This window comes from Bubalus bubalis, chromosome 2 (assembly GCF_019923935.1).
Source record: "Bubalus bubalis isolate 160015118507 breed Murrah chromosome 2, NDDB_SH_1, whole genome shotgun sequence".
NCBI classification, from domain to species: Eukaryota; Metazoa; Chordata; class Mammalia; order Artiodactyla; family Bovidae; genus Bubalus; species Bubalus bubalis.
The window spans coordinates 104,887,536-104,910,839 of NC_059158.1; the positions used below are offsets into that span (position 1 = coordinate 104,887,536).

The window sequence follows — 23,304 nt, forward strand, 5'->3', positions numbered from 1 at the left end:
CTTCCAGCTTGTGCTTCATCCAGCCCGGTATTTCACATGATATCAGCTATACTATTTAATAAGAAATAATAAAAATATATATTACAATAATATTGCCCTTTTAGATGAAAGAAATTTGTAATTTAGCTATTTGTAAAAGAGCCATATTAAATGAACTTGAATTATAGTACAACATAAAAGGAATCCAAGATACAACTATTCACTCATTGATTTTTTACATTCAGTACATGTTTACCAGAGGCAAGGAATTTGGCACCCCCAGCGTCCACATACACTGGGTTGTAATTTGTGAGCACAGACTGCTGGTTCAAGTCCCAGGTCTACCCTTTATACTGGGCCACTCTGGGAACTCACAAGGCTTTGGTTTCTTTGTCTATAAATTATGTGGAAGAATGTTGCCTACCTCACAGAGTTCTGAGGAGAAAATTATTTTATCCATCGCATGGTCTTATTACAGCTTCTGATCCATATAAAGGTTATATAAGTTTATGTTGTTATTATTAATTTTTGTCTCTCCATAACCTGACTCTCTTGCCTCAGGATTGTCTCAGTGGATTTATGATAAATCAGTAAAATTACAGTTCCCCTGATTTCTCCTTCAAGTAGCACTTCAAGTCCTAATGATGCTTAGGAGCATCGAAGGAGAAAGCTTGGTCTCAATAGGCACAGGCCCACACTGGCATCCTTTGAAAAGAATATTGTCCTGTGTCACCTCCCGGTTGTTATTCAGCCACTCAGTCATGTCCAACTCTTGTGACCCCATGGACTGCAGCATGCCAGGCTTCCCTGTCCTTCACCAACTCCTAGAGTTTGTTCAAATGCATGTCCATTGAGTCGATGATGCCATCCAACCATTTCAGCCTCTGTCACCCCTTCTCCTGCCCTCAATCTTTCCCAGCATCAGGGTCTTTTCCAATGAGTCAGCTCTTCATATCATGTGGCCAAAGTATTGGAGCTTCAGCTTCAGCATCAGTTCTTCCAATGACTATTCAGAGTTGATTTCCTTTAGGATTGACACCCCAGAGCTGGAGTCTAGTATGTTCAGTTCCCATCTGCCTGTACACGGAGCTGTTCATGCTATGTGCACCGCAGGAGACTCTCTGTGCAGCACTCACTCTCTGGAAATGTCTTTCTCTTACTCAGGGCTTTTGGAAATGTTGGCTGCTCTCCCATTCCACTTCTAGACCTCAGAAAACCCAGCAAATCTGCTTTTTGTCTGACTCAGGCTGTTTAATTTGCTCAGTTGATCCCATGACATGCTGGCCAGTGGAGCTACTGCAAACCTGCTGGTTTCTAGAAGAAAAGGCAGACGACCAAGGTCGCTCTCCCAACACACTGGCTTTTCCTCCCTGCCCCCAGGATCCCCCATTTTCAGCCTTGGAGTCTACTCGGGATTGTCTCCATCCTCTTACGCATGCCTCTCTTCACCCACGGATTGGAGAAAAGGGAGTGAAATGAGTGAGGAAGAGTGTTGAGAAAAACCTACTCAGTATTATTCTCCAAAACTGTTATATAGACCTCAGCCTCAGAATTCTAATGTGGAAATCAAGAATTAACTATTTGTTTGTCTTCTCTTTGCATTTCTGCTTAATAACTACATTAAGGGCAAAGACTAGAATATCCTTGTTGCTGGTGGATGGGGGAGAAGCAAGGGGAGGATTGGAAAAGTAGGAAACACTGAGGCAAGAAGTCCATTAAGCACATTGATTAATACTAATATTAATACTTAGTATTCAAATATTATCCTTCTCCACATGTATTGATAAGACTTCTTTTGAGACCCCTACCTCAGAGAGCTCCCTGATAATTGCATTACAACATAATAAGTGAAAACCCAAAAGAGAAAGCTAGTAATTCTGCCTGGAAGAGTCAGGCAACACTTCACTGAGGACGTGAGGATAATTGAACAAGGGATTCTGTTAGACACATTACTCCTTGGCGCCTGAGCCACATGTGTTTCAAGAAAGAACACTGAACTAAACCGGTTGTGAACTTGAACTAGGGAGGTAGAAAGATTCAACCAAAACTGGTCTCATTGCTTATCTTCACATTTCCGTGTAATTCTAAATTGAAGGGAACAGTTCAGTGGACACGATGGCTCCATCCTTCCATTCCTTGTATATGGGACTGCCCCCGGGCTGGAATGAAGTTGGTGATGCCAGCTTGATGCCCCCCATCCTACTGGAGCTCCTTGAAAAGCCCTGTTCTCGTGTGCCAGAGCCCAGAACTTGTGAACTGAGACCATTGAAAAAGCTTTACAGAGATTTCTCTGGTGGCCCAGTGGTTAAGACTTTGTGCTTCCAGTTCAGAGTGTATAGATTCTATCCCTGGTCAGGGAACTCAGATTCCATAAACATACATTGGTGCATGGCCAAAAAAGAAAAATATTCAAAAAAAAAAAAGCTTTACTTTTTGCAGATCAACTCTTTAAAAGCCAGCCTCCAGCAAATGTGAAATGGGTGAAGTTTTTGCAAGGCAGGAACCGCCCCATCTCGCTTTTTTGTACATTTATCCTCCTTCTAGTGTGAGTCATTTAGCTTTCACCCAGGCACTCCAAACTTCCTTTCATTTGCTATTCCACACAATTCTAGCCTTCCTTGTGCATTCTTCACATTTCAAAATCTCATATTCTTGGCCTTCCTACTTTAATCATCGAATTTACATGCTTAGTAATCTAATTCAATATATTAATCCCCAAAGAATACAAGATACATAATATACATACATATAACTTTAAATTAAATCACACCAACATGTACATTCCGTCTAATATCTTGATGTCTTATCTCCTCCAGGATATTTACATTTTAAAGAGGTTGCTTGTTTACCTGCTTTTCTAAAATGAAACACAAAAAGGAAATTCACTTATTCATCTAACCATCCAGTCATCAAATAATATTTAGGACCAACCTTCTGTGAACGGAGTACTTTGTTAAAACTTTATTGTACTACCAAGATATGAGCCTCCCCAATAGCTCAGCAGGTGAAGGATCTACCTGCAATGCAGGAGACACAAGAGACTTGGGTTCAATCCCTGGGTTGGGAAGATCCCCTAGAGGAGGAAATGACAACCCACTCCAGTATTCTTGTCTGACAAATCCCATGAACAGAGGAGCCAGGTGGGGTACAGCCCAGAGGGTCACTAAGAGTTGAACACAACTGAGTGACTAAGCATACGGAGATATACCAAAAGCTCCGGGCTTAGGGAACTTCAGACAGTAAAAGTCATAGATGAGCTTTGTGGACAATGGACTTTCCTTCTTATCTCTCAAATCACAGCACAGAGAGAACAGCTTCTCTTCTTGACTAGAATTTAGACTTCTTAAGGATTGGGTCTCTCATTCTCTTTAGTCATTCTTGCATCCCAGTGCTTTGTGTAAGTTCTGTCTGACAGACAGACATACATAGTTCTCCTTCATTGAATGAATTCCTAAGTTCAAACAAGGATATTCTTCTCCTAGGGCCAAAAACTTATACTAGATGAGTGATTTTTGTTGTTTTTGTCAATTGTTATAGTTTAATACACTGTAAAAAAATTCTAATTAAATGAACCCACCAGAGGAGGCAATGGCACCCCACTCCAGTACTCTTGCCTGGAAAATCCCATGGACGGAGGAGCCTGGTGGGCTGCAGTCCATGGGGTCGCTAAGAGTCGGGCACGACTGAGCGACTTCACTTTTACTTTTCACTTTCATGCATTGGAGAAGGAAATGGCAACCCACTCCAGTATTCTTGCCTGGAGAATCCCAGGGACAGAGGAGCCTAGTGGGCTGCCGTCTATGGGGTCGCACAGAGTCGGACATGACTGAAGCGACTTAGGAGCAGCAGCAGCAGTAGGGTCATAGAGAGTCAGATAAGACTGAAGTGACTTAGCATGCACAGAACCAACAACATTTTGTTATGTATCATCTTGAATGTAAAGCTGGTCTGCTTGGCATTCATCCTAAAGATAATTGATAATCAAGTAAATAAAAGATCCCTTTATAACCTTTCTTTGGTGGGTTTTGTATTACAAGCCTGATTACAGATGAAAACACTCAATAAGAGGCATTTATTACATATCTCTCCTACAAATGCATCAAAGATATAAAACCAGTAGCTTCTTTCTGTGATTTGAATGGTTAAAATTGTCCATCATTTGAATATTTCTCAAGTCTGAAATATACTAACATATATGTTAACTTTTAAGTTTAAGTAACTGAAAAAGTATTAAAAGTATAATAATATTAAGTCAAATTGGAATAAATATTGAAGAAACTCTTTGCAAAAGAAATGAAAAATTAGTTAATTTTTATCTTAAATACATACTGTTCCTAGAATATGTGTGAACTTATTCCTAAATGAAAATATTGTCATAAATGAATATACACATACTACTGCATCTTTGGGTAAGTTCTCATTTGGAAAGTATGATATAGATTTCATTTTGTAAAAATGAATTCCATAAAATTTGAGTCTAAAGCAGAAGGAACAGATTTTGTAATGTTTACCTTTTTAAAAGGTTACCTTTATTTTAGGATGTTTGTGGGAAATTCAATTCTGGTGCCATTCAAATCCATAAAAATGAGTGAATTATGTAGTCAGGAACAAAATTATTTCATGTACCAGCCAATATCATTCCGTAATCCTCCCAGAAAAGATGATTGTCAGACAGACTACTTCTTGCAAAAAATGCCTTCTCTATCTGATCTCTTTCTTAAACTTCATTCTCTGTTTCTCAAGATGGACCCAGGCACAGGGAAGTTCTTAGCATCAGCAGCCCACAAACCCTGTTGAGGTTTTGCTAAGGAGGGATTTTGGTCTTGCATACATGGCATACTCTTCCCTGGGAGAAGTGCGTTCTGCCAGCTCTCCCTAAGAAGCAGGGGGTTTCCTCCATCCCACTTCCACCTGTCCACCTGTTTGATCTTCATTATTCTGAGCTGCTTTTCCATCTATTGTGTGGTTCAGGAGGGTTTATGTCTTATTGTTGTAGAAGATTACATTTGCACTGTATTTCCACTTCTCCTTGTTGCCTTTGGATAACATCCAAGTGAAGAAGGGGGTAAATGACCATTGACTCGTCCAATTTCTGTTTTAATTATTTAGGAAAGTGATTTGATATGATGTTATAATAGTTCTAGGAAGGAATGATGAGCATCTAAGCCATATCAAGAAAAGAGAAATATACTTGGGTGGTAATATGGTGTTGGTTCAGGATTAATATATTGTTGTGAGGGTGTCTGAGCTAATTGTGGGTTTGGTGACAAGATTAATGGTGTCATTTGACAGAATTAAGGATACTGTCCTGAGAAGACAAATTCAGTTAAGGACATGTGTGCCTTTATACACAAACTTTACTTTTAATCACATTTGTATTAATAACTCTGTGTTGTAGATGATAAGTGCCATTTATTGAGTGCTTATGATATTATTTGCACATGTAACGTATTTGACACTTTAGATGCCTTTGTGTGTAACTATCAAGGTAAACTTGAAAAGTTCGACAATGACACATTCTGCTTGTACTAGAAATGACTGATGGTAAAGTATCGCAAACTTTGTTTTTTGTCCAATTATAGTGGCTATCGAACTTACTAGACTATTCTTAAATTCCCAGTTCTATAAATGAAGACTAAAACAATGATGATTATAATTATTATAGCAGTAATAATAATAGCAGCCATCACTTATTGTGTATTCTTTGTTTCCTGGGCACTGAAAATTGTTCTGTATACATCATCTAAGTTAATCCTTTCAACAGCTCTTTGAACTGAGTGTTATTAGCCAGATTCGGAGAAGGCAATGGCACCCCACTCCAGTACTCTTGCCTGGAAAATCCCATGGACCGAGGAGCCTGGTGGGCTGCAGTCCATGGGGTCGCTAAGAGTCGGACACGACTGAGCAACTTCACTTTCACTTTTCACTTTCATGCATTGGAGAAGGAAATGGCAACCCACTCCAGTGTTCTTGCCTGGAGAATCCGAGGGACGGGGGAGCCTGGTGGGCTGCCGTCTATGGGGTCGCACAGAGTCGGACACAACTGAGGCGACTTAGCAGCAGCAGCAGCAGCAGCAGCAGCAGCCAGATTGTTACAATGAAGAAATTAAATCTCATATGGGTTTGGTAATTTGTCCTGGATTACAGCTATTAAATATCAGAACTAATATTTTTTTAACTATTTCACTAGATTCTATCATCTATGTAAACTATTTTACTTCACTTATCCTGATAAAACACACAATTAGTAATATAGTCATAAATCGATTATTATTAGCTTCCAATAAGCATCTTTTTTTTCTTCTTTCAGCTCTACATGCACCACTAAAGCAGACTATTTAATCAGAAAGATCTCTCACCAAATACACTAACATACTTGACTTTGTTATCCATACTTGACCAGATATAAATTGTTCTGATACCTACTGGCAATCAGTAGACTTAACTAATTAAGACTTCGGTTCATGAGGCTTCTCATTTTGGAGAGTCATTTCCTGAACAGTATAGTTAATTTTGAGCATGTGATGCTGTCACCATATTCAGAGTCTTTTATTCTTTTCCATATAAATTATTAGTCTACTTTGGCACCTAATATGAGTAGTTCTTAATACTTTAAATAATAAGCAACAAAAGGCTGGGTAGTGAAATTTGGGGCTGAACTTTTTTCTTTTATGCTATGGGACTAAGTAGAATAATACAGATTTATTTCATTTATGAGACTGTAGGAGAAGAGAGGAGATACATAATTAATACTGTTTATGAGATGAGAAAATACAACATATGCAGCAACAAGAACACGTCATTTTGAGCAGGTCTTTATAGAACAGACATCCCATATTGTGTTCCTCCTTTCCCACAGTCATTGCCATGGCAATCTGGTATGCTTCGCAGTTGCTGCTGAGTAAGGGAGATGTCTCTTCTAGGAGATCTCTGTGTCAGCCAGAAAAACACAGCAGTCTCATGTGAGTCTAGAAATAAGACAAAATATATAAAATGAACAGGATTTTAGCATTTTTCTTCCCATTGGAGAAATTTCTTATGAGTCACTCTACCCACTTCTACTTCAACATTTTTCAAATCGGAAAGAAGTTTTGGAGTAGATTTTTCTCTTCAAATTAAGATTCTTTGCCAGATGATTGAAGACCTTGTCATTTCTAGATGTGACAAAATGTCCACAATGGAATAGGAAAACCTGTTATTAAGAATTGAAATTCATCTGGGTGAAAGGCATCTAATAATCCAGGCCATGTTTAATCCTCCATTTAAAAAAAAAACACATGATCCTTCATGTCATTTCATAGACCTATCCTATTGTAATTTAAAAAATGTAACTATCTGTATTCAGCCATGATGAAGCTATCATTCACTCACTCCAAAGATCTCTAAAGTCAAAGGATTTCACTGTTGTGGTTGAGATTTCAGACTAATTGTAAGAGGACAACATACGATTCAATTTTTAGATAATGTAAATGAACACATTCATGAAATCATCAGTAGTTTATAAATGTTCCTATATGATTTGGAGGCAGATGGGATTTCACAGGGATGAATGACTACCAGTAGCAGTAAAGTCAAAATCAGTAAAGGAGACAGTGGGCAAGGAGTGGGAGAGAGGAGCAGAGATGTGTTCCAGACTCAGGATTATAGGCACAAGAGTTGTGGATGGAAAACAGCAAAAAAAAAAAAAAAAAGAGGAGGATGGGAATGAATGAGTATCAACAGTCATTTGAGGGAATGAGTTGATTGAAATATTTGAATGTTGGCTAGAGGGGCTTAATTTCAATGTAATGGTTTTTAGGACACACTTCAGAAAAGAGATATAAAGGGAAAGTCATATAGAAGAAGAAAATGTAAGAATTATTCTGGAGGCTGAGTTGGCAGAGGGAGAGTCTGAAATTCACTGCAGTTGTCAAGTATGAAGTGATAACATTGTACTATAAAAATGGATTATCAAGGAAATCTTAAATTATCTGTATGGGAAGAATGGCAAGATTGGTTATGGGTTGCTTATCAGGACTACTGGGACGCAGCTTCTTTGTGTTCAGAAATGAATCATGCTTGAGTCCTAGAACATTGGGTGGATGAAGACGTGTCAGTACAAGAGAGGAGCTCAGCCATTAATGCTGTATTTGACAAGGCAGCAGGTCAGTTTTTAAGTATTAGAGATGAGTTGTCTTTGGAAGAGCCAAGTGAAGACTCTTATGTAGTCACTTCATTATATAAATAATTAAAAAGGTAATTTATAGTTTGTGGCAATAAAAATATTAGATTCATGAGAGATGAACTAGAGTTAGAGTCAACTCAGAATAATAACTTTAAACTATCAGTTCAGTTCAGTCGCTCAGTTGTGTCCGACTCTTTGCGACCCCATGAATTGCAGCATGCCAGGCCTCCCTGTCCATCACCAACTCCCAGAGTTCACTCAGACTCACATTCATCGAGTCAGTAATGCCATCCAGCCATCTCATCCTCTGTCGTCCCCTTCTCCTCCTGACCCCAATCCCTCCCAGCATCAATGAGTCAACTCTTCGCATGAGGTGGCCAAAGTACTGGAGTTTCAGCTTTAGCATCATTCCTTCCAAAGAACACCCAGGGCTGATCTTCAGAAGGGACTGGTTGGATCTCCTTGCAGTCCATGGGACTCTCAAGAGTCCTCTCCAGCACCACAGTTCAAAAGCATCAATTCTTCAGTGCTCAGCTTTCTTCACAGTCCAACTCTCACATCCATACATGACCACAGGAAAAACCATAGCCTTGACTAGATGGACCTTTGTTGGCAAAGTAATGTTTCTGCTTTTCAATATGCTATCTAGGTTGGTCATAACTTCTTCAAGGACTAAGCTTGTTTTAATTTCATGGCTGCAATCACCATCTACAGTGATTTTGGAGCCCAGAAAAATAAAGTCTGACACTGTTTCCACTGTTTCCCAAACTATTTCCCATGAAGTGATGGGACCAGATGCCATGATCTTTGTTTTCTGAATGTTGAGCTTTAAGCCAACTTTTTCACTCTCCTCTTTCACTTTCACCAAGAGGCTTTTTAGTTCCTCTTTACTTTCTGCCATAAGGGTGGTTTCATCTGCATATCTGAGGTTATTGATATTTCTCCCGGCAATCTTGATTCCAGCTTGTGCTTCTTCCAGCCCAGCGTTTCTCATGATGTACTCTGCATAGAAGTTAAATAAGCAGGGTGACAATATGCAGCCTTGACGTACTCCTTTTCCTATTTGGAGCCAGTCTTGTTGTTCCATGTCCAGTTCTGACTGTTGCTTCCTGACCTGCATATAGGTTTCTCAAGAGGCAGGTCAGGTGGTCTGGTATTCTCATCTCTTGAAGAATTTTCCACAGTTTATTGTGATCCACACAGTCAGAGGCTTTGGCATAGTCAATAAAGCAGAAATAGATGTTTTTCTGGAACTCTCTTGCTTTTTCCATGATCCAGCAGATGTTGGCAATTTGATCTCTGGTTCCTCTGCCTTTTCTAAAACCAGCTTGAACATCTGGAAGTTCACGGTTCACGTATTGCTGAAGCCTAGCTTGGGGAATTTTGAGCATTACTTTGCCAGTGTGTGAGATGAGTGCAATTGTGCAATAGTTTGAGCATTCTTTGGCATTGCCTTTCTTTGGGATTGGAATGAAAACTGACCTTTTCCAGTCCTGTGGCCACTGCTGAGTTTTCCAAATTTGCTGGCATATTGAGTGCAGCACTTTGACAGCATCGTCTTTCAGGATTTGAAATAGCTCAACTGGAATTCCATCACCTCCACTAGCTTTGTTTTAAACTATATGCCAGGCCTAATTCTGCACAGGAGGAATACAGGGCAAACAGAAGGTGAGCTCTGCCCTCAGGGAACTTACAACATAGTAGAGTGAGTCGGAGAAACTTTGAAAGTACTATCGTTCGATAAGGTATGTAAACATTGTAGGAAAGGGGAAATAGATCATCGTTAGAGATTTGAGATGGCTACATTTGCAGGGTAGCAGGAAAAACAAGAATAAATAAGATTCCACAAAAGAGAAATTTAAATGTTATAAAAAGAACTAGATATATGGTTTGAAATAGCATTGAATTAGAACTAACGTAAATGTCCATTAGTAGGAGAATTTACTTTAAATGTGAAATATTAGATAAACACTATTAAATTAGATATCTATATGCACTGACGTATGTAGATATATGTGATGTATTTAGTGAAAATGGAAAGTGCAGAATGATAGTAATCTCATGTTTATAAACTAAAACATAAATAAAAATGCACTCACACAAATATATATTTGTGCATATGCATAGAAATTGGTCAGGAAGCCTATTCACCAGTTATTAATAGTGCTTACACTTGAGGAGTAGAATCAGGAGAATCAGAAAACAGGGGCTTTCAGTGCATACATCATATATTTCAGAATTATTTTTAATTTAATGCAATGGACATGCATTTTTATCATTGAAATTCATACTGAAATAATTATAGATTCACATACAGTTGTAAGAAATTGTTCCTGTCCTACAACTCCCTGAGGTTCAGTTCTTTCTTATTTTTTCTTTTTGTCCATTTTCTCTGTTGTTCACATTGGGTAAACTCTGTTTACCTCAAGAACACTGATTCTATTCTCTGCAATATCCTATTATTGAGCTCATCCAATGAGTTTTAAATTTTCTATTATATTTTTTGGTACTGTTATTTCCATTTGACCGATGCTGAGATTTGAGCATGTGAAAACTTAACTGTAAGCTTCCTGGAAGTCAGGGTAAAGCAGGAAACAAAAATTATGCATCTTCCTTTATGAGAAGTAGAAACACAACAATTCTCAATAATATCAAAGAATTTCCTAATCTTCTCCTGAGAGAAAGTTCTCACTACAGGAGTAGTTCTCAGAATAACCAGTAAGCAACTGAATGTACGCTTCCTCAATGACTCAGTGGTAAAGAATTCACCTGCGATGCAGAAGAAACATGAGTCACAGGTTCAATCCTGGGTTCGGGACGATCCCCTGGAGGAGGAAATGGCAACCTACTCCAGTATTCTTGGCTTGGAAATCCCATGGACAGAGGAGCCTGGCAGGCTACAGTCCATAGGGTTGTAAAGAGTCAGACATGCACACTCTGAGTGCTGAATGTATTTTCTGCATATCTCTTGAGGGAAATGTTATAGTCCAAAAGAAAATCTAAATGATTACTCAGTCTCAAATTACAGCTCAGGTCACCACAGTTGACAAGGAGAAACGTTATTACAGAGGGAAACAGAAGGACTTAGTAATGAGTTGGGGAAAGAGCTTAGTTCCATAGAAACTCCCAGGTCTGAGAGGAAGCAATTGCATACATTGTGATGGTTTAAAAGTATGTGTAACGGTAGCTGCTAAGGAACGTCCCAAGAGTGGGAAAGACCAGTTTATCTTAATTAAGACACTTCATGGCAGACCAGTTATTTGAGTCATGGGTTTCTATGGGCTTTCTGGCAAAAACTGTAGAAAAAGAGAGGTCATTGACAAGTTAGACAGCTGAATGAAATTACTGTCTACAGTATCCAGGAAGAGTGGGAATCATTGTTCAGCAGAAACCTGGGGGGTCTGAACTTTCAGCAGAGGGAGGTTTAAAAGGGAATCATGTTGAGAGACCTACTGGGAAAAATGATTCCTTGAATTTGGTTTTCACTGGGTGGCCTGCTGGATGGAATGAGTGGGAAGATTTCATTGAGGAGGTCATTAGGTTGTAGTCTAAATACACTATTTGGAAACCAAGCTAGGATTGCTTCTAAGAAAGTCAGTCGTATCAAATGTAGGAGGAAATATGAAATGAGAATGAAGGGGGGCACAGGTGGGTATTAGTATTGTTGGAGAGCATTTTCATCTAAGAGAATGAAAGAATGGGAGCGAAGATGTAGGAAAGACCCAGGAGGTAGGAAAGGAGGCTATAGCTAGTATTCTAAGATGAAAGGATCTGTGAAAAGTCACCCAGAAGGAGTATATTATTGGGACTGTTGTTGTCGATAAATGGTGTCAGGTCAAAAGGATAACTCAAAAATGCCCAAGATACACATGAAGAAATTGTGGAGGAAGGAATAGGATCACAGGTTTTAGGAAGGAAACTGACCATGAGAAGGCAGATTTCTCAAGAAGATACAAGGTAGAACATCTAGAGCTCTAAAAGACTTTGGATGTGGAAAGGCACACATCTCTGCTTCTGCTCTTGAAAGGAAAGATGAGAATATGAATGTGCAGATGGCTTGAAACCCTGATATGCATAAATTAGAATTTTATTTTTCTATGACTTACTTTCTGTACAACGGCCCATTTCAATATGGTGATGGAAAGCTCAAGCCATTCAAGACTCTCTGTCTTCCATTTTCCTGGTCGTTATTCCTCTCAGGCCACTGCTGAAGGATCCCTTGCTTCTATCAGTCTGTCAATAGCTCTGTGATTTTTCCATGACATTCAAGGAAATCCTGGCTCCAAGTTGATGCCTGCATGGCTCAGTGAAAGTGAAGTGAAGTCGCTCAGTCGTGTCCTACGCTTTGTGACCCCATGGACTGCAGCCTACCAGGCTCCTCCATCCATGGGATTTTCCAGGCAAGAGTACTGGAGTGGGTTGCCATTTCCTTCTCCATAGAATCTTCTTGACCCAGGGATAGAACCCGGGTCTCTCACAAATGTCCCCAGTACTGTGTGCATACCCTTAGACATTCACTGTCTGGAGTCATGCTTCTGCCTCACCCACGAAGTGCAGTGCATGGCTCAAGGACTCTCACACTTCTGTTCTCCTCAAGTCTGCCCCATCAGTCCTCCATTTTTCTTGTCTAGAGGTGGAACACTGACCTGGTGCAGGAAGGTATATGCTCCATTCACATGGCATTTTACTTATATACTTGTACCTGTCTGAAGCCCTTACCATTTCTGCAAAGGCTTTTGCTCCTGTGACCAGCCAAAAAGACTCTCCCTTTTTTTGTGGGGGTTAGGGGGCTTTTCCTCTGGGTCATACCTTCCCCAAAGTAATGAACACAACCATCTTATTTTCTTGAATATTTTGGGATGGCAGGGAGATGGACTAAACTAGTTAACATTTCTAAAATATTGAAATGCCACAAATACCAAAGATGTAGAGAATGAGAGTTTATTGTGTACCTGCAAAGTACCAGGCACTTCATCCCTAGCAATGTTTTAAATGTAGATATTATTTTTACCCCTGTCTAATGATGAAAAAACTGAGGCTGTGCAAGTTTATACAACATACAAATAAATAGTCATATCTCTGGTGAGTGGCAGAGCCACTTCTCTCTGAAATGTACACTTCATTCTTCCTCTGAAAGTAAAGGGCAGAATGCAGTGTGAATAACATTCAGAGAAAGCCATAGTGAATATTCCTGGCTCTAGTCACCTGTAACTAAATGATGGTGGAAAGGGCTGGTGGAGTTAGAGAAAGGAAGGCACTGGTGGATATCAGAGGGAGGGAGAGGTGGAGAAGTTGATGCCTCATAAGACTATCTGTTGAATTCTATTCAAAGCACCATATTAAAAGCAGAAGCAGCACCTGTGGCAGGAAGCCAAAACTGATCATTGCTGGCAGACATATAGAGGGATAATCGAAGGATAATAGAGAGGTAAGTGATCATAACAACTAGCACAGGGTGGCAGAGAGAAGCCTTATGTTTTGGAATAAGGAACACAGGACTGAATTTGAAAGTAACATGGTACTTCATAACAAGGAAGCAAAGATGGAGGGTATAAGAAAAGGTGAAGAAATTTGAAACCATGATGTTGGAGAGATCATATAATCCCATGTTACTCCCCCATTTTCTTATTGCCACATCTTATCCAGTGGGTTTTAACTTCAAGTAGCAATCTAAGAATTGTTCATTGCTTGATGATCTGGAAACAATACCATGGACTGAAGGTACCAGCTCTCTTTTCCTTCTCTTTATATGTAGGAAGAAAGGAAGAAGTCGAAAACTGTACAGAAGAAAGAATATGACTTTAGAGTAATTTGACATGATTTCAAATGCAGATGCAATTTCTTCTGTGTGATCGTGAATGAAGGAATAGTTATATTTGTATGACCACTTGGTTGAGAGGCTTTAAGGTTATGATCAGGTGCCTAGTGTAGGACCCTGAACATAGCAGGAGCTCTGCAAATGTAAATCATTTTTCCTACACCTTTATTCATTCAACAGATATTTTTAAAGCAGTTAATTTTATGCCACAGATAATGTATTAATCATCATAGGCCACCTTATACTGAAGTAATAAAGACCCCTTAATCTCATTTGCTTAAACACAACAGAAGTTTAATTCTCCCACTAACTAAGAAGTCTGCTGTTTATTTAGATGGCTTTATTGGGCATCTCTTCTCCATGTAGCAGTCTGGATCACTTCAGTCTTTTATCCTAACCGTCTTGATATAAGACCTCTTCAAGGATCACTGCAACAGAGAAAATGCTGTCCAGAACTGCTCTTAGAAATTTCTGCCTGGAAGTGACACACATCACTTAGCTGGCAATCCATTGGTCAGAACTAGTCCTGTAGCCTCTCCTACTTCAAGGGGATGAACATGGAGTCTTCTGTGTGCCCAGAAGAAGAGAAGAACTGGATATTGATGCATACAAGGAATGCCTTCCACTAGCAAGGCACTAGGTACTTAGTAGTAAACAAAGCAGGCATCATTTATCTTTTCCTCATGGACCTCTCAGTCCAGAGTGATATGGGAAAGCTATGGCATCCGAAAAGAGCCAGGTTTCTTCCCAGGCAAGGCAAGGAACTAGATCAAAGTGATTGCATTCAATAAGTATAATGTTATGTGGGAAAACAGGAAAGGGTAACAGTTGAGTATAAGTGACAAGTATGGAGAACTTAGCAATCCTCAATAAATATTTACTGAATGAATGTTAAGAATAAGAAGAAATTTAGCTCTAAAAAAACTAAATGGGAAAGGCGACAGAGAGAGAACAGATATAGGAAGAAAAAACACATGGAAACAGTTTATGCTTTTCAAATGTTCTGAATAATATTTGGGAATAAAAGCTGTTCTTGCTATATCTGCTGCTTCCAGTAAGCCTGAAATATTCTGTGCTGGTCTCTTCTGCCATAGTTGGGCTGCAGAGGAATGTGTTCCCAGCCAGACTGTTTCATTCTTACCTAGTCAAGAATGTGGGAATTGTTGGGAGACTTGGACTCTGACTCATCTTCTAGAATGTTTTATGATGAATCAAGATAGCTTGATGGGCAGCTGTCAAATATGAAGGTGTCACAGGCAGTGAGTAAATGTGCCACTATAAATACTGAAAATGCCGCAGAGTTAGGCAAAAACCTATGAATACAATTGTATGGCAGAATCTTAGAGAGAGGTGATTCCTTAAAGCTTTAAAATGATTTATATAAAAAAGATTTATTAAAGGAATGATAGAAAACAAGTAAAAAAAGACATTTATAATATATCCCCTACACATAAACCCTGTTAACATTTCAGTATAGTTTACCTGGTACTCTATCACCTCCCTTTTACTTAACAGTATTTTCCACGTCAAAAAATATACTTCTGCAAAATTATTTTTCATGGCTGCATGGTATTGTATCATATGTATGTCTCAAAATATATTTCTTCATCATCCCATTAGGTTGTTTACAGATCATTGCCATTATAAACAATGCTCTTAAAAACTTACCTTGACTGAATTTCTATGCACCTCTTTATTTCAGAGAGTAATTTTTCTAATTGGAATTACTATAGTAAGAATTATGTATAATTCAAGGCTTATTCTGTACATTACCAAATTGCCCTCTAAAATATTGTTGCAATTTATATTACTACCAACAGTGGATAAGAGCAGAAGAGTATTTAGGAATCCATAGTCTACAAATGTAGTTATAGAGAATTGACTATATTATAAAAATGTGTTTAATCTTGTCAGCTGTTCACAAAAAGGGGCCCTTAAAATATTATTTTTAAATCCTCCATCCTGTATTTCATGCCTTACGCTAAAATCATAAGTATGAGAATTTCACATTAGATTTCTTAGAAAAGAATTTGAGACAGATTCACATATTCTACTAAATGGGCTCATTAATATCATGGGTGCTAGGATAAGATCAATGAATAATTCATTGGATATCTGCAATGATTTTCTCTGTTGACAGAATATATTGAGATCTGCCATTGATATATCCAGGCCTTGCTATATGGCTGTTAAATATCCATTCACGTCTTTAATGATCCTCTGAATAGTAGGCAACTTCTTGTTTGTCTAGAGAAAACCAAGAAAACTTCAGCTGAATTGACTACGTAAACTGAAAAAGACATAGATGAAATAGTCAAGTGTCTACTTATAATATGTATTGCACTAATTTAGACATAAATAATACTTTAAAACACATATCATGCATAGAGTATTTTTACAAGTATTTCTCTTTTCTCAACCTTATAGTTCATGAAGCAGTTTTAGTTCAGTTCCCCGCTTCCATGCATTCTTGACATCAGAAGGGTACCACCTTTTCAGGCAGCTGGTATGTTTCTACCACCTGTCATCTGGAATTTAGTCTAAGTAGTTTTGGGGTACAAGATTGTGAGAATGTACGATGCCATCCCTGGAAATCTTTCCTCTACCTTAAAAGCCCACTTACTACTCATGGTCTCTAGTAACCACTTACTCTGATACTTTTTTTTAGTGATCTTTAAAATACTTGTTTTCAACAGTACTTTCAATTATTAAGTCATATCTCCCAAAATAATTACTAACTCCGTATTAAATTCCTTGACTTCTGTTTTTACCGGTCCCATCAAGTGAAGGACTGCTAAAACTATTGAAAATTCTCATCAATTGGCGTCTTAGATTTAAGGCAACTTCCTTAAACTGTACTTTGTGAAAAATAAAGTGAAAGAGTGCCTGGTATTATGAGAGACTTTATAAGGACTTTAGATAAAATGCCTCTTTTTCTGAGGGATAATTATGCAGAAGAAAAATCTCACCTTACATTCATCCATATATTACAGTTTAAACAGAAAGAGAGGGGATCTATACAAATCTCTTTTGTGTTCTTATGCAAAGTGACTATTGAATATGAAAGCTTTTTTCCACCTATAAAAAATATCTTAAGAATACAGTAGGATTGTCATGCATTTATCTTGTATAGAAACACTGAAAATATAGGTTCGTGGATCCTACTTCTTTGAAAATATTCACATTGGAATTTTTTAAGAACTACAGCTTCTACCCAATTAAACATCCTTCCAATTCCAAACTGCATCTACTTTTATTTTAATACAAAACAAACCAACAAACAAACAAGCAGCAGAAAATATTTAGAATAGATATTCTCTTAAGGAACTGTAGTGAAAATTTTTGTAACTCAGAATGAAAACTTTAGAGAATCGAGTGGCTAAATTTCCCTGTAGTGTTTCTCCCTCTTTAAAATATGTTATATTGTTTCCATTCTTTTCATCTAAGTATTTCCAGAGTAAAATAACCTATGTTACAGATTAGGTGGCAGCTATTTGATCGATGTGGTTGAAGATAGCATATGGGGTATTCTTTAAATATTTAAAATCTTTGTTCTTGCCCATTGCAGTAGAATATATGAGAATTACCCCCAAAACTTCCCAATAGTACATGTATGTAAAACCTGTCATCTTAAAAAGCAATGAACATTTTACCACTGCTTTCTTTGTTATTTGAAGCAAATCAAAGTGAGAGATACAGAGCTTAAAATAAATTGTTACAGAACTCTAATTCTATAAGATCTTACAATTCCAGGAGATTATAAATGCCGTTTTAAAATGTTAATCAGAAGATGCATTTGTTTTAATTCTTCATACTGAAAATATTGACTGAATTGTGAATTAACACATTTAGGGTTGCAGATGTCATTTTTCATGAGATTTCCTGAATGATGTAATTTTCATATTTCATATAGCAGTTTGATCAATTTACAGATTTATTTTACATAATTAGTTGGTAAATGAGAAATTCAATTGCTGATATATAACTATTCCTCTGTAATATAGAAAATAAGTTTAAATTCTGAATTATAAATAAAAAAGCAAATATTTTGAAGACATCTGGTCCACATCTGTCTGAAATAAGATAATTTAAAACAGTGTAATTAACTGCAAGAAATACTGAAATATTCACACCTTAGAATGTAAAAAATAACTCATTCCATTTTAGTGTGATTTTTTGAATTGGTGAATTTTTTTTTTTTAATTTTAGTGTCCTTTAGCCTCTCATTCTGTCATTACAAAGAAGACTGACAAGCTAAACAAACAAAAATAATCCATGTTTTTCAAAGGCTAATAAATGAAAGAATTATCTTTATTACTATTCTTTTATGTGTTGACTAACCTCCACTCCTAAGTTAATACTCATCAGACTTAGACTCAGGCCTACCCCCCTTTTGATGTATTTATAATTCTCCATTCAATTATTTAAAATGAGAGATTAGTGAGAGAGTCTGTAATCTCACTCCCTAAATTGTGTGTTCCTTGTGGACACAAAGAAACTCAGTAAATGTGAGAGAGAGGTATTCAGACTCACGGAAATGAAAAGCATCTTTGGTACATTCTCATGATCAGTAGAGAATTGTCGTTTGAAGACTGATCTTTTCTTTTGTTAAAAACCTGTGTTAAGTGGAAAATTAACCATTTTAGGAGAAATGAAAATACTCTAGACTTTCTATGCATGCCTGCTCAGTCACTTAAGTCATGTCTGACTCTGTGCGATGCTATGGACTGTAGCCTGCCAGGCTCCTCTGTCCATGGGATTCTCCAAGGCAAGAATACTGGAATAGGTTGCCATGCCTCCAATGGATCTTCCCAACCCAGGGATCGAACCCGTGGTGTCTCTTGCATCCCAGACAGATTCTTTACTGGTGAGCCACCCAGGAAGCCCAGACTTTCTATGTTCTAACCCCAAAATGTGAAAAACGTGATACATTTCTTCCTTAATGAAAAGCTGCAGAACCTTAAAACTTTGATAGGACTGAATTTCGATCCATGATAGAGAAGTTAGGGGTTCCCTGGTGGTTCAGATGGTAAAGAATCTCTCTGCAATGCAAGAGGCCCAGGTTGAATCCCTGGATTGGGTAGATCCCCTGGAGAAGAATTTGTCTACCCACTCCAGTATTCTTGACTGGAGAATCCCATGGACAGAAGAGCCTGGCAAAGTTAGATTCATGAACACACACAACAATAATGCTACAGTATAAGGGTAGGGGAAGATCTCTGCTCTGATGCCAGAGGCTCTCCTAACAGTAGACCAGGAGAAGAATTGAGCCTATGAGAAGTGAAAACTCTTTTCCTAATACATGCCCTAAGATATCACAAGTTATATTTTGTGTTTTTACTTCCAGGGAGCATGATAAAGATCCAGAGAGTTTTTTTAAGGTATTGATGCATCTTAAGGACTTAGGACTCAATTTCCACGTATCTGTCCTTGGAGAAACCTTCACAGAAGTCCCAGGTATCTCTCTTGTATTTTCTAGTGTGTATTTTTATAGATGATGTAAGCTCTACAACTTAAGTATTAATTTCCATGTTTCCCTTTGTTAGAATAATCAAGATGAGCGCTGTTAACCAAAAGATTATACGATGGCATTAAAGTGTGATTCAATTAAAAAAATACTTAAGTAAGCATTCTTTAAGTTGAGAACGTGAAGTCATCTCTTTTATCAAATATAGTTTATACAATGCATCTTGATGTAAATAAAATATATTGCTTTAGGCATCTTAACAGTTAAGGAAAGTAGGAATTTATAATTGGATATACAACCTCTCACCTCAGGGTCACTGGTTTGAATCCTACTCTCTCTGGTAATGACTGAAATACATTACCATCTGTTAGGTGGCCTGTGTAAAGCATTTTGGCATCAAACTTGTAAAGTGGAGTAGATACATATCATAGCTGTCATTGGTCCATGCTTTTTTAATTGAACTTGAGAAAGCAAACAGAAATCTGAAGCTGATAGCAGCAAGTCTTCTCATCCCTAATGCCATAGGGAGCTTCTTCTGAACCATTTCCTTCACCCTGCATCCTCACTGAGCATGTCTGTGTCAGAAGATGGGAATCTTGACCACCATTCTAAGGTCTTAAATGTTCATGTTTTTTAAGTTTTGGATATTCAACTTTTTTTGTAAACTCCAAGTATGCATGAGTGGGTTCTCAGTTGCTAAGTCTTGTCTGACTCTTTGCAACTCCGTGGACTGTACCCCACCATGTTCCTCCATGCATGGAATTTCCCAGGTAAGAATACTGGAGTGAGTTGCCGTTTCCTTCTCCAGGGAATCTTCCCAACTCAGGGATGGAACCTGCATTTCCTGCATTGGCAGGCAGATTCTTTACTACTGAGCCACCTGGGAAGCCCAAACCCCAAGTATGCAGACAAGGAAAGTTCCCATCATCATGCTCTATGACTCTGAAAGTGTTAGTCACTCAGTCGTGTCCAACTCTTTGCACCCCGATAAACTGTAGCCCACCAGGCTCCTCCATCCATGGGATTTTCCAGGCAAGAATACTGGGGTGGGTTGCCATTTCCTTTAAGGACCATGTAAACGTTACCCTCACTTAGCCAGTACTTTGTGATTCTGGTATGATGTGAGGAAGTACACCGAGCTTGTACCTCAGTAGCCTCATCTGATATGGCTCATCCTCTGCCTCCTGCACTTGTGGACACCAGCCTCTTTTTAGTTCCTCTAAGTTTCCAAACTTCTTTAAACCTCTGGACATTTGCCTGCTGCTGCTGCTGCTAAGTCACTTCAGTCGTATCCGACTCTGTGCAACCCCAGAGACGGCAGCCTACCAGGCTCTGCCTTCCCTGGGATTCTCCAGGCAAGAACACTGGAGTGGGTTGCCATTTCCTTCTCCAATGCATGAAAGTGAAAAGTAAAAGTGAAGTTGCTCAGTATTGCCCGACTCTTAGCGACCCATGGACTGCAGCCTACCAGGCTCCTCCATCCATGGGATTTTCCAGGCAAGAGTACTGGAGTGGGTGCCATTGCCTTCTCCAGGACATTTGCCTATTTGTTTGTTATTCATTTGATCTCAGCTCAGGTGTATTTTCTTTCAGTGTGAAACTTTATCATGGTCTCATGGCATCCTATACTTTTACCTTATGATACTTTCCTTAGTTTCTAATCATATAATTATGTGAAATTTCTTATCTCACTGCCACACATACACACAAACACAAAGTAGAACATAGGTGCTGGGCAGACAAGGGTTGTGACTATCTCATTCATCACTGTTCCTCAAAGCCTAGTGCAGTGCCTGACACAAGGCTGGAACTCAGTGAGTGTTTGTTGGGTAAACAGGTAAAAATACTGTGAACTTCCTGTCTTCAAGCAATTTATAGTTTTCTTAAAGAAGGAACAGTTTTGCATAAGCAGAGGAAACAGGAAGGGAAACACAGGATAATATAATTATACATGAGTACTGACACATGTGGCTTACTTAGAGTAGAATGTTAATTGAAGGGCTAGCACTTGAATAGCCAGAGGATTAGGATTAGGATCCCAAAAGGGGAAGCAACATGGGAAAAGCATGGAGAAGCAAATATTACAGATATTATACTGAAATGAGAGAACAATTTCAGGGATTAGTGCTATGAGATCCCTAAGTAAAATAGAAGATTCTGCATACAAAAGTTAGTAAGTAAGTAATACATAGACAGGGTAGAGCCAAAGTATGGAGGATCTGCAAAGTAGGTTGCTGCTGCTGCTGCTGCTAAGTCGCTTCAGTCATGTCCAACTCTGTGCGACCCCAGAGACGGCAGCCCACCAGGCTTCCCCATCCCTGGGATTCTCCAGGCAAGAACACTGGAGTGGGTTGCCATTTCCTTCTCCAATGCATGAAAGTGAAAAGTGAAAGTGAAGTCGCTCAGTCGTTCCCGACTCTTAGTGACCCCATGGACTGCAGCCTACCAGGCTCCTCTGTCCATGGATTTTCCAGTCAAGAGTACTGGAGTGGGGTTCCATTGCCTTCTCCAGCAAAGTAGGTTAGGTAAAGGTAAAAAATAGGGAGCCTTGGTCTTGAACTGGAAAGAGATATGATGAAACCTGTATTTTAGGAGGATTTCTGTTGTTGCAGTGATATGTAGGCAGAATCACAGTAAGACTGCAGGATCATCCAAGCATGGGCTCTGTGAGGTAGTTTGTTTTTGTTCAGTCACTAAGTCATGTCCGACTGTTTGTGACCCTAGGGACTGCAGCACACCAGACTTCCCTGTCTTCCGCTATTTCCTGGAGTTTGCTCAAAATCATGTCCATTGAGTCAGTGATACTATCCAACCATCTCATCCTCTGTCATCCCCTTCTCCTGCCCTCAGTCTTTCCCAGCATCAGGGTCTTTTCCAATGAGTCAGCTCTTCACAACAGGTGGCCAAAGTATTGGAGCTTCAGTTTCAGCATCAGTGTGGTGGTTGGTGGCAGAAAGATTAGTGAGACGGCTGTAGGAGAGAGAGATTCTCAAGGAAAACACGGAAAAGAATTTGGTAGATGGATGGCTGTTGAGAAAGAAGGAAGAAAAAAATCAGCTTATTTGCAAAGCTGATGATTTCAGTCTCGTTTTTGCCAGTATTGAGATGTTTGTGGATGAACTGAGGCAAGTGGCTGGAGAATACCACTAAGCAGAGGGCTTCTCAGCCAGCTTCACTGTTGGGTAATTTTAAGCCACCACTACAAAGAAGACTAGGTTTTTCCTCAAAGGGCCATGTTTTTGGAATCACAGCTCTCCCTTCCCACCCGTTTAGCAATTTAGAGCAGCATCGTGGGGATTGAAAGTGGGATGGGAAGCAATTAGGGGCCTGAGAACTGAGTGCTCAGTAATTACAGGCTCAATCTTTTACTCACTTTGGCCTGACCTCAACACATACTTATTGAACACCTTGGAAGAGGGATTTCACGGTGAACAGGATGCAGCCTGCGCCTCAGGGAGCCCTGCCCTGGGGAGACACTTCCGTATGAATGCTGTGGATCACTGTGGGATGCTGTGGATCACTGTGGGATGCTGTGGATGACCACAGGAAGAGTCCTGTCACCTATGCACACACTTCTGTTACTCCCAGTCTCAACTGGTACTCCCTTCTGCCTTCGCCTCTGGCCCATCTGTCACGTCAAACGTGAATCAGCTCTTTAAGGCTGCAGCCCTTCACCTTGCACATGAGAAGAGCGCGGGTTGTTGGCTTGATGAATGAGTCTGATGGCTTTCCAGGTTGTGCTCCTAGACGGCCACATTGCAGTCTTTACTCCAAAGGTTTCCTAACAGGACATTTCGTGTAACTTCAGTTGTTTGCATCACTGTTCGGGCTTGACAAGCACTATGGTGTATTTCAGACATTGTTCTAAGCCATTTA

The 23,304-nt window shown here is 39.1% G+C and overlaps 1 protein-coding gene across 8 annotated transcripts in view; it reads left to right on the plus strand.

Annotated features, from left to right (window-relative positions):
- GTDC1 (glycosyltransferase like domain containing 1) overlaps positions 1 to 23,304 on the plus strand; it is a 453,460-nt gene that overhangs the window by 379,911 nt on the left and 50,245 nt on the right. For all 8 annotated transcript variants that reach the window (XM_025276812.3, XM_025276818.3, XM_044935732.2 and 5 more), the window contains one exon: positions 19,309 to 19,418. In XM_025276812.3, coding sequence (XP_025132597.1) covers positions 19,309 to 19,418 — 110 coding nt within the window. The remainder of the gene's footprint in view (positions 1 to 19,308; positions 19,419 to 23,304) is intronic.